We start from the raw sequence: 14,828 nt of genomic DNA on the forward strand, positions 1-14,828 counted from the left end.
TTTCTTCTTAAATATATTTGTATAATTTGTGCAGGTTTTGCTATTCCAAAAGAATCAAAAATTATGATTTGTCCTTCTACTGTTCACCTAAACCCCGTGGTCTATGAGGACCCAATACATTCAATCCCTTGAGATGGAAGGTTTGTGAACATATTTTGCACATAAGCTTCACGTGCACATACCATACATATGACTAATAAATATTACCAAAAAAATATAGAAAATATGTACATATACTTTCAGTTGTATTACACCTATGTGTAAAGTCATAATCTTAAATTCGTTGTATTTTAGCCCTAACAAAAAGTTAAAAGCTATAACAGTTTTAAGGGTATATATCTGTTAGAATTTTGTCTTTTTATTTATTGCCCCCTGTGTATGATAAATTTCAAAGATGGGACACATTATTAATTTAATACTACTAAAAATAACATGTACAATTTTTTCATTTTTTTATAAAATATGTTAGTGGTGTAAGGTGTGTGCACACCTAGCCTTGTGTATAGGGTACGTTTCTTCTAGGTCCTACTAAAAGCCACTATTGAGCAATTCTGAAGTGCGAGAGCTATGTAGAATTGTGTCTCCAAAGTTCTGATTTGTTGCATCCATGTTGCTCTGTACAGGATATTGCTGAACCTGCTGGTGGTGCCTCCAAGGATTTCATGCCCTTTGGAGGGGGACTGCGTTTGTGTGTTGGTGCACATTTTGCCAAGCTGCAGATGGCAGTCTTCGTCCACTGCTTAAATCTGCACTCCCATTTGTTTCTATCTAGGCCTGGTTTAGTTCCCAACTTTTTCTTTAAACTTCTAACTTTTCTATCACATCAAAACTTTTCTACACATAAACTTCCAACTTTTCCGTCACATCATTCCAATTTCAACCAAATTTCTAATTTTGGTGTGAACTAAACACACCCTACTTAAGTGTATTGAAGCCTACTGTTGCAAAGGTATACCTAGTTCAGAATCCATCTAGGAGCTTCGAGATTATTTTCATCTGTATTAAAACATGTATACACTGATTTCTCACACATTTTGTTCTGCATGTAATGAGTATACTTAAGAAGATAAGTTATTCTCTATATATACATGGATGCTGAAGTACCCTGCAAAAAAAAAAATGACCTTCTGTCTACACTTGTCAGTTGGAAAGCGATCAAAGGAGGAAGAATGGTGCTTTCTCCCGGCCTACGATTTCTCGAAGGTTTTCATATCCAACTTTTCCCAAAGGACTGATGTACTTGGTTCAGTTACTTTTAGCCCCTACAAAATAAATAATGTTCATGAGCATATATGTTTCAGATGCATAAAGTGAATGCTCGATGCTTTGATGTAATTTCTTCACTTTGCTATATATGTTGTGTGTGCCGCCCAAATAATATAAACAAATGTATAATTTGTATATGTTTTAGTGCTCGAAACTAAAGACAATTTTAGTCCTCGTATATTAAAGTACGGTGCAAATGCATAATATATGTAAAATGAGTTTGATTCATCAGAAGCGTATACTCCCTCCATCCACAAAGAAAGTTATTATAGTTTGTTTCACATATATTAAGTTTTTGAAGAAAATACAATTGGAGCAGGTCATCCATGTCAGACAGAAACCGTCATCTGTGTTGGCGAGATGCTCCGTCATGAACTAATGGTTAGTGATGTGAAAAGTCATCTTTGTTGGGCCGGTTGCCATCACCGATGACTTTTATCTTTGTCAGGAAAATATTAAACCCCGTCACCAATAGGTTTGATCCAACAGAGGAGTCAAACTAGACCCTATCACCGATGAATCATCCGTGACCGGCCCCTAATATAAACCAACAAAGATGACTAGCTCACCTTTGTCGGTATGTTTTGGAGACCGTCACAAATGACTTATCAGTGGCAGCCTCTATGTTAGACCCGACGTCTTTGATACGCATCGGCATCGGTGATTTTTTCTTACCCATCACCGATGAGTAATTTACACAAAAAAAAATATTATTTACAGCCTCAGGCCTTTGCTAGCCATGCCCGCTGCAAAATAACAGAAACATACATACATACATACATACATACATACATACATACATACATACATATATATATATATACATACATATATATATATATATATATATATATATATATATATATATATATATATATATACACACACACACACACATACGTTCTCATTCCTAGAGACCCCATTCACACATCCATCCATATTCACAATCACCAAATCACCGATATGCATCTTCAAGAGTTAAGCAATAAAACCTGCAAAACCGAGTTATATTTGGAAACAAAGTGTGTAATTAGCATATTGCAAATGTATACATTTACATCAGAGATTTTATTGCATATAATATATACATAAATATTGCATAGTCACATTTTTTTTGCAAGCACTGAAAAATGTTCAACGAATTTTGGACGAGCTACTTTAATCTAAAGCTTCCTTTTGGAGATACGATTTCCACAAGTATGAAGGCAGCTAGTTCCTCTCTAATTTCTTCGAAGTTATGTGGCGGAATGTTGGTAATTTTTTTTACTGCAAGTGAGGCGCCAAGTTAGTATATATACGTACACAATTTAACTACTAGCATTTTTTTAAAAGAAACACATCAGGGGAGGCCCCCGCTGTTAAAGAACTTTATTAATGAAAGGAAGAAAGAGAAAAATTACAACAAACTAATCCAATTTAAGATTACATCCTTATCTCTATCACTTATTCTAAACAACAAAAGGAGGAGGTCACCCTTTAAGAGTTGTCTCCAGAAAGACAGGAAGGAGTTTTTTTTTTCAAAAATGAAGCCTTTCCTCTGCTTCTAGATATTCCATGCACCATACAAAAAATTTTCCATAAAGCATTGTCCCTGATAGAGAGATTTTGCCTGAATCATCATACTATCCATGCTCAGTGAAGTATCCCAAGAAAAACCAAGAGCATTCCAACAACTCTGTGCAAAAGAGCATTGAAAGAAGAGATGAAACAGATCCTCCATAGAGTTAACTGAACAAAGCACACAACTTAAGTCACAATCAGGTGGAGCACAATATCTATGGTCCAACATTTACTTTGTATTCAATCTGTTCATCAGTAACAACCACCCCAAGACTTTAACTTTTGAAGTTGCTTTACTCTTCCATAACCAAAGAAAATGTGATGGTGGCTGTAAAGCTCTAAAATTGAGAGCATAAAATTTCTAAGAGGAATACTTCAGAATTCCCCAAATAGCCCAGATATCATTCTCTTGAGACAGGGTCACATCATTCAAAGTTGACAAAGAGTTCAGCTCTTGAAAAGCTTAATGAGAAAGGGGTAAATGAAAATTATCCTCTATGTTTGCAGAGAGAGTTATATACAGACACCTTTATATCGCATAACTTCAAGATCTAGCAAAGTCACCTTTTTTTAATAAGAAACAGAAGGAGAGGCTCCAACTGCACTATATCTATATTAAATCATATTCATATAAATAGAGAATATTTACAGATAATTACAAAGCAGAGGAAAAATACAAAGAAAAGGCTATACAAAGTTGTTAATCCATGATTACCACTTGGGTTTGTCAATTTCTTTCGCCCTGTGCATATACAGAACAAAATCCCTCTTGAAATCATCCTTCCACTTTCCAAAATCCCTCTTCAAGATGAGATTGTTTCTTCTACTCCAAATGGTCCAACATCCCAACGCTAGAACTTCAATGAAAAAAGGTTGTCCAAAAAGGTTGTTGGCTGTGGTTATCATATTTATGAACACCATTCTCACATTCCACTGTATTCCAATGTACTGCCAGTATTGTTGTGCAAAAGTGCACGAATAGAAGAGATGAAGCATGTCTTAGAAGAGATGAAGCATGTCTTCAGATACTACTTAATTACACATAACACATCTGGTTCCTCCTTATGTGTTGAAATTTTTTCTTTGAAGCGTATCTTTTGTATTGAGTCTATCCATCGGCAGTAGCTAGAGAAATACTTTTAACTTCATTGTGCATTTGCTTTTCCATATCATGGAGATTGGGATATCCACTTGAAAGTGCTCAAAAAACATTTCATATAACCTATTTGACTGGTATTGTTCTGAATTCCAGTGATATATCCATTTGTCATGTTCACTGGTTGTACCTATGGTGAGTAACACATTCTGAAGGGCTTTCAATTGTTGCATAGCTTGAACAGATAAGGGTGTGTGGAAGTACTATTCAAATTCAGTAAGGGACAAAAAGGCTTGGACAGAAATATCTTCTAACCTTGTATTGGAGAAAACTATTGGATATTCTAATTCCAAGAGATTGTCATTCCAATTATCTTTCCACAACATAGTAGAGTCCCCTATGCCAATTGTCACTTTAGTGAATGCTCTGAACAAGGGAATTAGCTTGAAAATATCTCTCCACCGGAATGAACCTTTTTTTCTCTGTGTGCATGTGGAGGGAGATCAGAGTGCTAATAATATTTGTTCCAAATTAAATGTACCAAAGGAAGGTCCTTCTTGTTAAAAAAAACTTAAGTGTTTGAGAAGCAAGGAATGTTTTGGAATTACAAATTGATAACTCCAAGCCCCCCACCCTTTGTTTGGTTTACAAACTAGGTCCCAGGCAATTACAGATTGATGACTCCAAGCCCCCCCCCCCCTCTTGCACAATTAATGTGTTGTGTGACCTTTTTCGGTAGTTTAAGAGCAGACATGTAATATGTGGGTAGAGAAGATAACACAAAGTTGACCATTGTTAACCTTTGTCCATGATTTAGGAAAGTTGTGATGGAGAGCAATCTTCTTTCAACTCATTCAATCAAAGGGGCAAAAATTAATGATTTTAGGTTCAGTGGTTCCCATTGGCAAACCTAAGTAGGTAAAAGGCATAGTTCCCACCATGCAACCAAATGTACCAACCAGAACTTGTATCATTTTCTACATTAGTACTAATGGGAATCATGCAAGATTTGTGATAATTAATTTTCAACCCAGTGCACAGGGTATAGGTGTTCATCAGAGTTCTGTGGCAAAATAACTCTCTCTAATCAGCCTTCATGATAAGAAGGGTGTCATCTACATATTGAATAATTGGAAACTTCCCTCTGTCTTGAGGGATTGGAAATGATAATAGCCCCATCTCATAAGGCCTGTTGATAATAGATTGGAGAAGATCCGCTGCTAGAACAAAAGAAGTGGTGATAAAGGATCACCTTGCCGAACGCCTCTCTTGCATTTGAAATCTTTACCTAGAACTCCATTTAACAACACAAAAGTGGTTGCAGATGACAGGACATTTTTAGTCTAGGCGATCCAAGCTTGATCAAAACCATTGGCCTGAAGAATCTGAAGGATTGCCTCATGTTCTACTAGATCAAAAGCTTTTTAAAAGTCAACTTTTAGAATGGCTAATTCATTTTTGCTTAGGTGGCACTGATGAACATATTCAAAGCTCCAAACAAGACAGTCTTGTATAGTTCTGTTTCTGATGAAGCGATTTTCATGGATGAGCTCATGTATAATTGATTGAATTCTATTGGCCATGATCTTGGTGAAGAATTGAGAAGCAATCTCATAGAAGTCATTACAGATGATGGGCCAACATTTAGTAAGAAACATCCCATTAAAACCATGCGGCCCAGGGCCTCTATCTGTGGGCATATTTTTTATGATATTGTCCATTTCCTCTTTTGATGGCATTGAACTTTGAAAATGTAAGATATCTACTGGTTGAAATAGGTTTGCTAGAGTGAGAACCATGTCTGAGTGACCATCAATCCCCATTCTATTTTTATAAGTTGTGTATAAAGCATGAGCCTTTTCCTCATGGGAGGACACCCCTCTTTCTGTCTTTTATCCTCAAGTTTTAAATGTGAGATTTTATTCCTTCTGTGACTGTCTGGAGTAGAGGCCTGAAAAAATTTGGTGTTCTCATCTCCAAATTTGCCCATCTAATCGTACAAACTTTTTTCCAGAATTCATTTTTGTATTTGAACAGGCTTAGAATGTGCTCCTTTAAAATCAGTCTGAAGTTCCATTCCTACAAGGCAAGAGGTCTTTGCTCTACCAATTTGTCGAGTAGCAACAGGATCTCATTGCAGTTAGAAAGCAGAGAGTGTAGGTTAGATAATCTTTTGCTCAGAAAGTCACCAGGTATGGTTAGACAGTGGCTAGGGCTCTCCCCTTTTCAGCTTCTGTTAATTCTCGGGTGGACATTCCTAATCCCCAGCCTAGAGCCAGGAAACACAAGTCCTTAGTTGTCACGCCCGGAAATTCACTAGTAATTTCCGAACTTATTTGTGCATAAAATCCTCGTCCAGGAATCAGCCGAGGTACACAAACTGACAATTTAATATACAAATCCATCATAATAATAACGTTACATACTTACAAAAGAAAAGAAAAACAGCAGCGGAATTAACGGTCTAGCGATGGCTTCAGCTCCACTCCCACAGGCAGCTCAACTGGGGTATAAGCCAAACGTCTTCTCCTTCTGGATCCTTTATCTTCAACTGAGGTGTGATGATTATTGCAAGAATGAGCATATGACATACTCAACAAGCCACACAGCAAATATGCAAGTGCACAAGGATTCCAAAGGATGGCATAATATAGGCTCATTTGCAAAAGCAGCATTTAGCAAAGATTTAAGATAAGTAAAACAGTAGAGTAATTAATCATCAATTTTAATCAACACTGAACAGCACACCCATGCTGCTCAGGCCCAACCAAACCTGAACAACCAACCCCGGTCGTACAGATCAAACCTCCAAACCAGGAATTAAGCAAATTATTACCAGGTATAACATCCATAATTATTGTGAGAGGTGTGAGACTAATCACGAAAAACATTGCTCAACCCGCCCATAACCGCGGGCACGGCTATTCGAATAGTTTTACTCTGGCCAGAGGTGTACCACTGTACCCACAAGACACGATTCCACACATGTTGCCATGCCCCGAAATACCACCACGGCATTGCAAAGGGGGAAATCGTGACAATACTCTTTGCACAACACAACTCAAAACAGTGCACCGTTCCCGGATCATAGTCACCCCCTTATAAACAAGGCATGGACTCCCCAGCGACCCCCACGGACTTCTCGCCGCTTCACAGTCTGGCACACTATAATGAACCCTGCTATACAAAAGGTAAAGCCGTTGCCCATGCTGGCTTGTGGTTGGCACGGTAAATGTTTCACAACAGTAGCTCGCGAACCGGTCCTTAATTGTCATGAGCACAACCATCAAAACCATATGCTCACAACCCACCTTAACTAGATTTTAATTATCAATTAATTAACATCACACGATTAACCATCGTGAGCGACCATTAAATATAACCATAATAATAATATAATATAATATAGTTTATAATTAACCCCTTTAGTTAGCTAATGTTTCTAAGCATAGCTAAGCAAACTTACATATAGCATTTAGCTGAACCAATCCAATATATAAGGTTCATGCTAATCAAATTATAACCCATAGGAAAATAAGATCATCTTCGGCCATTAATTAACGGGGAAAGGTTCACCACCCGATGACATTCAAAAATAATGCATAGTTGAAATAAAATAATAGCTTTAAACGGGTTCAACATGCTCAAAGGGTTGTTTGGGATCTGTGTGACTTGCCTTGGGCTTCCGCAAACGCTTCAGAACCTTCCTCAACGGAAACGCTCTCCTCCGGAACGTCGGAAACTAAAGCAATTAAACAAAAATTAACAAAACAGTACAAAAACAAGCATAAACAGTACATGTGGATATTTTTAACATGTAGATCTTGATTTTAGAAAAATTTAGCAACTTGAACCACCTGAAACGGATCTACGGTTATTTAGTTATGATTTTCAGAAGATTTAATCTATTAGAAAAACGGGAAAAAGAAAAACCGATGATGTCATGATGACGTCATCAAAGGCGGCCGGCTCGGATGGCGACCTCGCCGGAGCTAGGGTGGTCGGCCGGGATTTTGGAGGACATCTACACGTAGAGGACGACGAGACGAACCCAACGATACTCACCCTCGTGCCAAACGACGACCGACGACGGCCGGCGACGAGGAGACGACGGCGGCGGCTCGGGTTGGCCGGTGGGGACGGGCTACGGCGGCCGGCGGCGAAGGAGAGGTGGCGGCCGAGCTTCTCCACCTCTTGGCGAAACCAATGGCGGCGACGGCAAGCGACGGCGACGGCGGAGGCGGCGTGGCGGCGCAACCGGAGTTCGGCCGGCGGCGGCGGCGGATGGTTTCACGCGGCGACGGCTCTACGGGTCACGGGAGAGGACGGGAGAGGGGGCAAACGAAAGGGGAGGACTAGGGGGTCCTATTTAAAGCCTTGGATTGAAGAGATCGGACTCCTCCCGCAAGAAATCGACTCGGAAAATCAAAAACTCGGTTTTAGAGATAAACTCGAAAACGAGTTCGATTCGGGCAAGATACTCAACCATTTGCTCCGATTCTTGAGGGGAAAGATAGAGGAGAACGAGGGGATCAAGACCCCTTAAAAATCCGGAAGAAAAGAGGCCGGATTGGGGTGGGATTGGGGCGGCAAGGCGGCGCGGCGGCCGAGTCGGCCCAAGCCGGCCTAGCTCGCCTCCAGCCGCCCCTCCCCTCCCCAGCCACCGACAGGTGGACCCCACCTGTCGGGGTCACCTTCGAGCTCGTCCGTCGTCGTCGCGCCGTCGTCCTACAACGGTATTCCATATGTTTACGGATTATCTACGATCATAAGCTGCTCTATGCCATGGTCATGACATCCCGAAAGGTGTGCCATTTCTTTCAGGTCGCAGGACACATCCTAAATGGGTCACCAAGCTTGGGCAATTTGATGTCCACTTCATACCACGAACAACCATCAAGTCTCAAGTACTCTCCGATTTCGTTGCCAACTGGACTGTTGCCGAGGACGGCAAAGTTGGGCATACGAACAACGAGCGATCAACAATGGCCTTCAATGGAGCATTCAGCATCCAAGGAGCAGGCGTTGGATTTATCCTTACATCTCTAAAAGGAGATCAGTTTTGACATGCAATATAACTTGATTTTCGGGCCACAAACAACACTACCGAGTACGAAGGACTACTTGTCGGGTTAAGAGTAGTCGTATCACTTGGCAGCAAACGACTCATTCTGAAAGGGGATTCAGAATTAGTTGGCAACCATGTGCATAAGGACTACATATGTTTCAACCCCGAGTCATCCAAATACCTTGTAGAAGTCAGAAAGTTGGAGCAAAGGTTTGACGGTTTCGAAGTGCGCCATGTCCATCGCAAGCACAATGTTGATGCCAACAACCTTGCCCGACGCACTTCCAGACAAGAACCGGTGGAACTGGTCACGTTCTTTGAAGGATTAATCAAACCTTCCGTCAAGGGTACTCCAAAACACAACACTGACAACATCACCGATGTAGGCTCGGGCCTCGGGGGCTACAGTGCAAGTCAAACAGTATCGTGGCGGACATTGAAATTGCGCAAGATTGGTGTTCACCACTTACAGATTTTCTCAGCACCGATAAATTGCCGGACGACGACATAGAAGCGGAGAAGCTGTCCGCCCTAGTGTGTTTTTTTTCTCAAGGTAGAGTGTATGATTTTTTTTCTATACTTCGAGTATACATGCTGCATCAAATCGAACCAAAACCACACTTTAATCGGTTTGTTGCGAAAAGTGTTAAATGTGCACAAAAATAAAGTTTAGAGATGTTTTAATTTATTCAAAAACTAGATTGTTTATCTTGAATTAATATAGTTTTTTCCTGAATTTATACAATTAGGTTTGAACCCTTTAAAATTCAAACAAATTTCAGCCTGAGCTCTTTCCCTTAAATTTCTGGGAGCAAAATATTTTGAATTTTGAAATGCAATCTTGTAAAATGGAAAACTACTACTTATCTCTTCCCACACGGAATCGATTCAGAGTAGAAGGGTTTTAGTAATTTATGATAAACTATCCAAACTTGGCCTTAATCCTCACTTTCTCAGTACAAATATCTGGGACCTTAGAGCATCCCATGAGCTCATCCAAATTTCATCCTCCATATTCCCATTTGGATGGTCGTCTAAAAAATATTCTCTTCTGTACTTCTTTTCACTCCAATAAATCATCTATTTTATATCGTCCATATTATATCATCCTATATTTTATTATATTTTTGCTGGAAGGTGCTTGTCATTTGGCATTCCTTTCACCTATTTAGTGAATGCGCTATTTTTTGCGTAGCCGATGGCGTATCCACCCGAGGTTATTTTTTTACTTCCGTCCGCTATTTCTTAGATGGAGGATCAGATGGAGCATCGGCTAGAGATGCTATTGGGTCCTTGATGCGTACTCCCTCTATCCCAAAATAAATCATTTTCTGAAATTCAAACTTTGTCCCAAAAATAAATTATCTTCTACTTTCTTATCTGCTCTTGGTTCGCAAATAAAAAAATTTATTTCATCAATGCCTTTTACCCACCTACTTACTGATACTAATTTGCTTCTTGGTGGGATAATGGGAATATGGAGGAAGGCTTCTCAGATGCAGAGTCAACCCGGTATAAACAGGGGAAGAAATTTGTGACATTTGGTCAGCATGGGCATCAGATTGGGATAATATTTTTTATTCTCAGATGTTTCTCGAGGTTGTCAGCACAGCAGCGACTTCTTTACGCTACCAGGTATCCATGTGTTGGTTGCATTGCAGAGATGTCAAAGAAAAATGGATGCACAGCAACGATCTTTCTATGCTATCAGTATATTATAGGAAGTAGTTTGCAACGTGGCGTTGCATATAGAGGGTACTAGCAGCAATTGCTGACCACTGACTAGTCATCGATGAGATGAAAATTCCATTGCAAAAGTTAAACTAGAAGTAACTGATCGTTCAAGACTGCATGGCCTCCACCACAACAAAATCTCCACGTCCTTTTTTAGTTCTCTTTGCCCATCACATCCATGGCGATCACACGTTTGCTCCTCCAGCTGCTTGCTCTTCCCTCCACTGTCATCTTCCTCTTTCTCGCCCCGGCTTCCCGCTCCATCGACGCCGGTGATGACCTCCACGCTCTCCTATCATTCAGATCCCACATAGCAAAGGATCATTCGGATGCACTGTCTTCCTGGAGTGTTGTCAGCAATGGCACCTCTGATGGCACCAATGGCTTCTGCTCATGGAGAGGCGTGACGTGCTCCAGTGGTGCGCGCCATCGTCGTGTCGTCTCTTTGCGCGTGCAGGGTCTTGGCCTCGTTGGCACCATCTCACCTCTTGTTGGCAACCTCACCGGACTCCGAGAGCTCGATCTGTCAGACAACAAGCTTGAAGGTGAGATCCCTCCTAGCCTTGCAAGATGCTTGGCACTGCAGAGGCTCAACTTGAGTGTCAATTTCTTGTCTGGTGTGATCCCTCCATCCATTGGTCAGCTGTCAAAGCTTGAGGTTCTGAATATTCGCCATAACAATATCTCGGGTTATGTACCATCTACATTTGCAAATCTTACTGCCCTCACCATGTTCAGTATTGCTGATAACTATGTTCATGGACAAATCCCATCATGGCTGGGCAATTTGACCGCGCTAGAAAGTTTTAACATTGCGGGTAATATGATGAGGGGCAGTGTTCCTGAGGCTATATCTCAGCTTACAAACCTTGAAGCTTTGACTATATCTGGAAACGGATTAGAAGGTGAGATTCCTGCATCATTGTTTAATTTGTCCTCCCTTAAGGTGTTTAATCTTGGGTCCAACATCATATCAGGTTCTCTGCCTACAGATATTGGCCTTACACTTCCCAATCTAAGGTATTTTATTGCCTTCTACAATAGACTTGAAGGACAAATTCCAGCCTCCTTTTCAAACATCTCTGTCCTTGAAAAATTCATCCTCCACAGAAATAGATTCCGAGGCCGAATTCCACCAAATAGTGGTATCAATGGCCAATTAACAGTATTTGAAGTGGGTAACAATGAGCTTCAAGCTACAGAGCCGAGGGATTGGGAATTTTTAACATCCTTGGCTAACTGCAGCAATCTAATCTACATCAATCTTCAACTGAATAACCTGTCAGGCATTTTGCCAAATACAATTGCTAATCTCTCACTAGAGCTCCAGAGCATTAGATTGGGAGGAAATCAAATTTCTGGGATTTTACCTAAAGGAATAGGGAGGTATGCCAAACTCACAAGCCTTGAGTTTGCAGATAACCTTTTCAATGGCACTATACCTTCAGATATTGGAAAGCTCACTAATCTCCATGAGTTGCTTCTGTTTTCAAATGGATTCCAGGGAGAGATTCCATCATCCATAGGCAACATGACACAACTAAATCAGCTTCTTCTGTCTGGTAACTATCTTGAGGGTAGAATTCCAGCAACTATTGGCAACCTAAGCAAGTTAACTTCTATGGACCTTTCAAGTAATCTTTTGAGTGGGCAAATCCCAGAAGAGATTATCAGAATTTCTTCCCTGACTGAAGCACTTAATCTCTCGAACAATGCATTAAGTGGCCCCATTTCTCCGTATATTGGGAACTTGGTCAATGTTGGCATAATTGATCTCTCATCAAATAAATTGTCTGGTCAGATCCCAAGCACCCTTGGTAATTGCCTTGCATTGCAATTTTTATACTTGCAAGCAAATCTCCTCCACGGACTAATCCCAAAAGAGCTCAATAAACTTAGGGGCTTAGAAGTGTTGGATCTCTCTAACAACAAATTTTCAGGACCCATCCCTGAATTCCTTGAGAGCTTCCAGCTTCTGAAGAATCTGAACCTTTCATTCAATAACCTATCTGGTATGGTGCCAGATAAGGGGATATTCTCTAATGCAAGTGCTGTATCACTTGTAAGTAATGATATGCTATGTGGAGGCCCTATGTTCTTTCATTTCCCGCCATGCCCATTTCAATCTTCCGATAAGCCTGCGCATCGTTCGGTGGTGCATATCTTGATCTTTCTGATTGTGGGAGCATTCGTCTTTGTTATTGTTTGCATTGCTACATGCTACTGCATCAAGAGGCTAAGGGAAAAGTCATCCAAAGTTAATCAAGATCAAGGTAGCAAATTTATCGATGAGATGTATCAGAGGATATCGTATAATGAGTTAAATGTCGCAACGGGTTCATTCTCTGCGGAAAATTTGATCGGCCGTGGAAGCTTTGGTAGTGTATATAGAGGAAACTTAACTTGTGGTTCAAATGTAATCACTGTAGCAGTGAAGGTTCTTGATCTCCATCAGACCAGAGCAGCCAGGAGCTTCATGTCCGAGTGCAATGCCCTAAAACGGATTCGACATCGGAACCTAGTCAGGATTATCACTGTTTGTGATAGCTTGGACAACAATGGTGATGAATTTAAGGCACTTGTATTAGAGTTTATCTCCAATGGAAACCTTGACACATGGCTACATCCAAGCACAGAAAATACTTCCTACATACCTGGGAAGCTAAGCTTGATGCAAAGATTAAACATTGCTCTTGATGTTGCAGAGGCACTGGAGTATCTTCACCATCACATTAGTCCTTCCATTGCTCACTGCGATATTAAACCAAGTAATGTTCTTCTTGATAAGGATATGACTGCACATATTGGTGACTTCAGTTTAGCAAGAATAATGAGTGCAGAAGCAGAAGGCCAATGCTTGGGTGAGAGTAGCTCAGTTGGAATTAAAGGCACTATTGGGTACTTAGCACCAGGTATGTAACTACAGGATGTAATTCGAATTCTACTGTCTTAATTTCTGTTCCTGCTCCGTTTTGTTTGCACCAGTTATTTTAGGTATTTTTACCTCTACAGTTCTGAACTGGTAAACTCAGTTCATAGATAGTTATCTTTCGTTTAGTCTGAAAGTGCACCAATAATTGATTTGTAGCATTCGGTCCATTACAAAACTGATTTAATCCTCTCCCTTTTTTTTTTTTTTGGTCTGAAGAATATGGCATGGGGACAGAAATTTCTAGAGAAGGTGACATATACAGCTACGGTGTTCTACTGCTGGAAATGCTTACTGGTAGAAGACCAACTGACACAATGTTTCATGATGATATGAGTCTTCCAAAGTATGTTGAGATGGCCTATCCTGATAATTTGTTGGAAATTATGGACAACGCAATACCACAGGACGGAAATTCTCAAGATATTGTAGATTGGTTTATTGCTCCTATTTCAAGAATTGGTTTAGCGTGTTGCAGGGACTCTGCAAGTCAGAGAATGAGAATGAATGAGGTAGTGAAAGAATTGAGTGGCATAAAGGAGGTATGCGAATCTAAATTCGAGGAATTTTATCTTTGTTCAGTGTAAGTGGCGGTAATACAAGACTTGGTACGTTATTTGTATAAGTGAATGGTAGACGATATTTTAAATCAATCGTATGAAATGTTTGAACATTAACTATTTAATGTTTAAAGTCAGAAATGTGTGGTATGATTAACACGGCATCACTGTACATTACATGGCAGCAAGAAAGGAAAGACGCATTGAGCATGCATGCATCCAACAGCAAAGGTTTCCATGGGGTGTAGAAGAGATTATAGATCGATTACCTTTCTCATTCAAATATAAGAATTTCTTACAATATCTCATCCAACCAGAAGTACATGAGCATTTTTGCCGGTGTCACATACCGTTAGCAAGCTGTCACGTAGGACTGTAGGAGTAGATAATTGTTCTGAACATAGCCTTTTAGTATTGGAAGTTAAGCTCCAGCCTCCAGATCAGGCGATCAGTAGTTCAGTACAATCTCGCGAAATCGTCATTAGCTAGATGAAGAATGTCACGCTATTTCTTACTTTGAAGTTAGAAGAAATTTCTGATGCGTATGCAACGTGAAGCAAATGAAATGGCGATTCCTTTGCATGGAAAAAGTACACCGACCGCCCCTTCCCCCGC

At 40.3% G+C, this 14,828-nt stretch overlaps 1 protein-coding gene and 1 pseudogene across 1 annotated transcript; both read left to right on the forward strand.

The window, feature by feature from the left end:
* Nucleotides 1-1,350, forward strand: part of LOC9271480 (cytochrome P450 87A3-like) — a 46,895-nt pseudogene extending 45,545 nt beyond the window's left edge.
* A 9,517-nt stretch (nt 1,351-10,867) lies between these two features.
* On the forward strand, nt 10,868-14,306 carry LOC4348346 (probable LRR receptor-like serine/threonine-protein kinase At3g47570). Its single transcript, XM_015757773.3, has 2 exons — nt 10,868-13,636; nt 13,873-14,306. The coding sequence occupies exons 1-2, from the start codon at nt 10,903-10,905 to the stop codon at nt 14,238-14,240; spliced, it is 3,102 nt and encodes a 1,033-aa protein (XP_015613259.1). The 5' UTR covers nt 10,868-10,902; the 3' UTR covers nt 14,241-14,306.
* The last annotated feature ends 522 nt before the right edge of the window (nt 14,307-14,828 follow it).

The sequence above is a fragment of the Oryza sativa genome, chromosome 10 (genome assembly GCF_034140825.1).
Source record: "Oryza sativa Japonica Group chromosome 10, ASM3414082v1".
Classification (NCBI taxonomy): domain Eukaryota; kingdom Viridiplantae; phylum Streptophyta; class Magnoliopsida; order Poales; family Poaceae; genus Oryza; species Oryza sativa.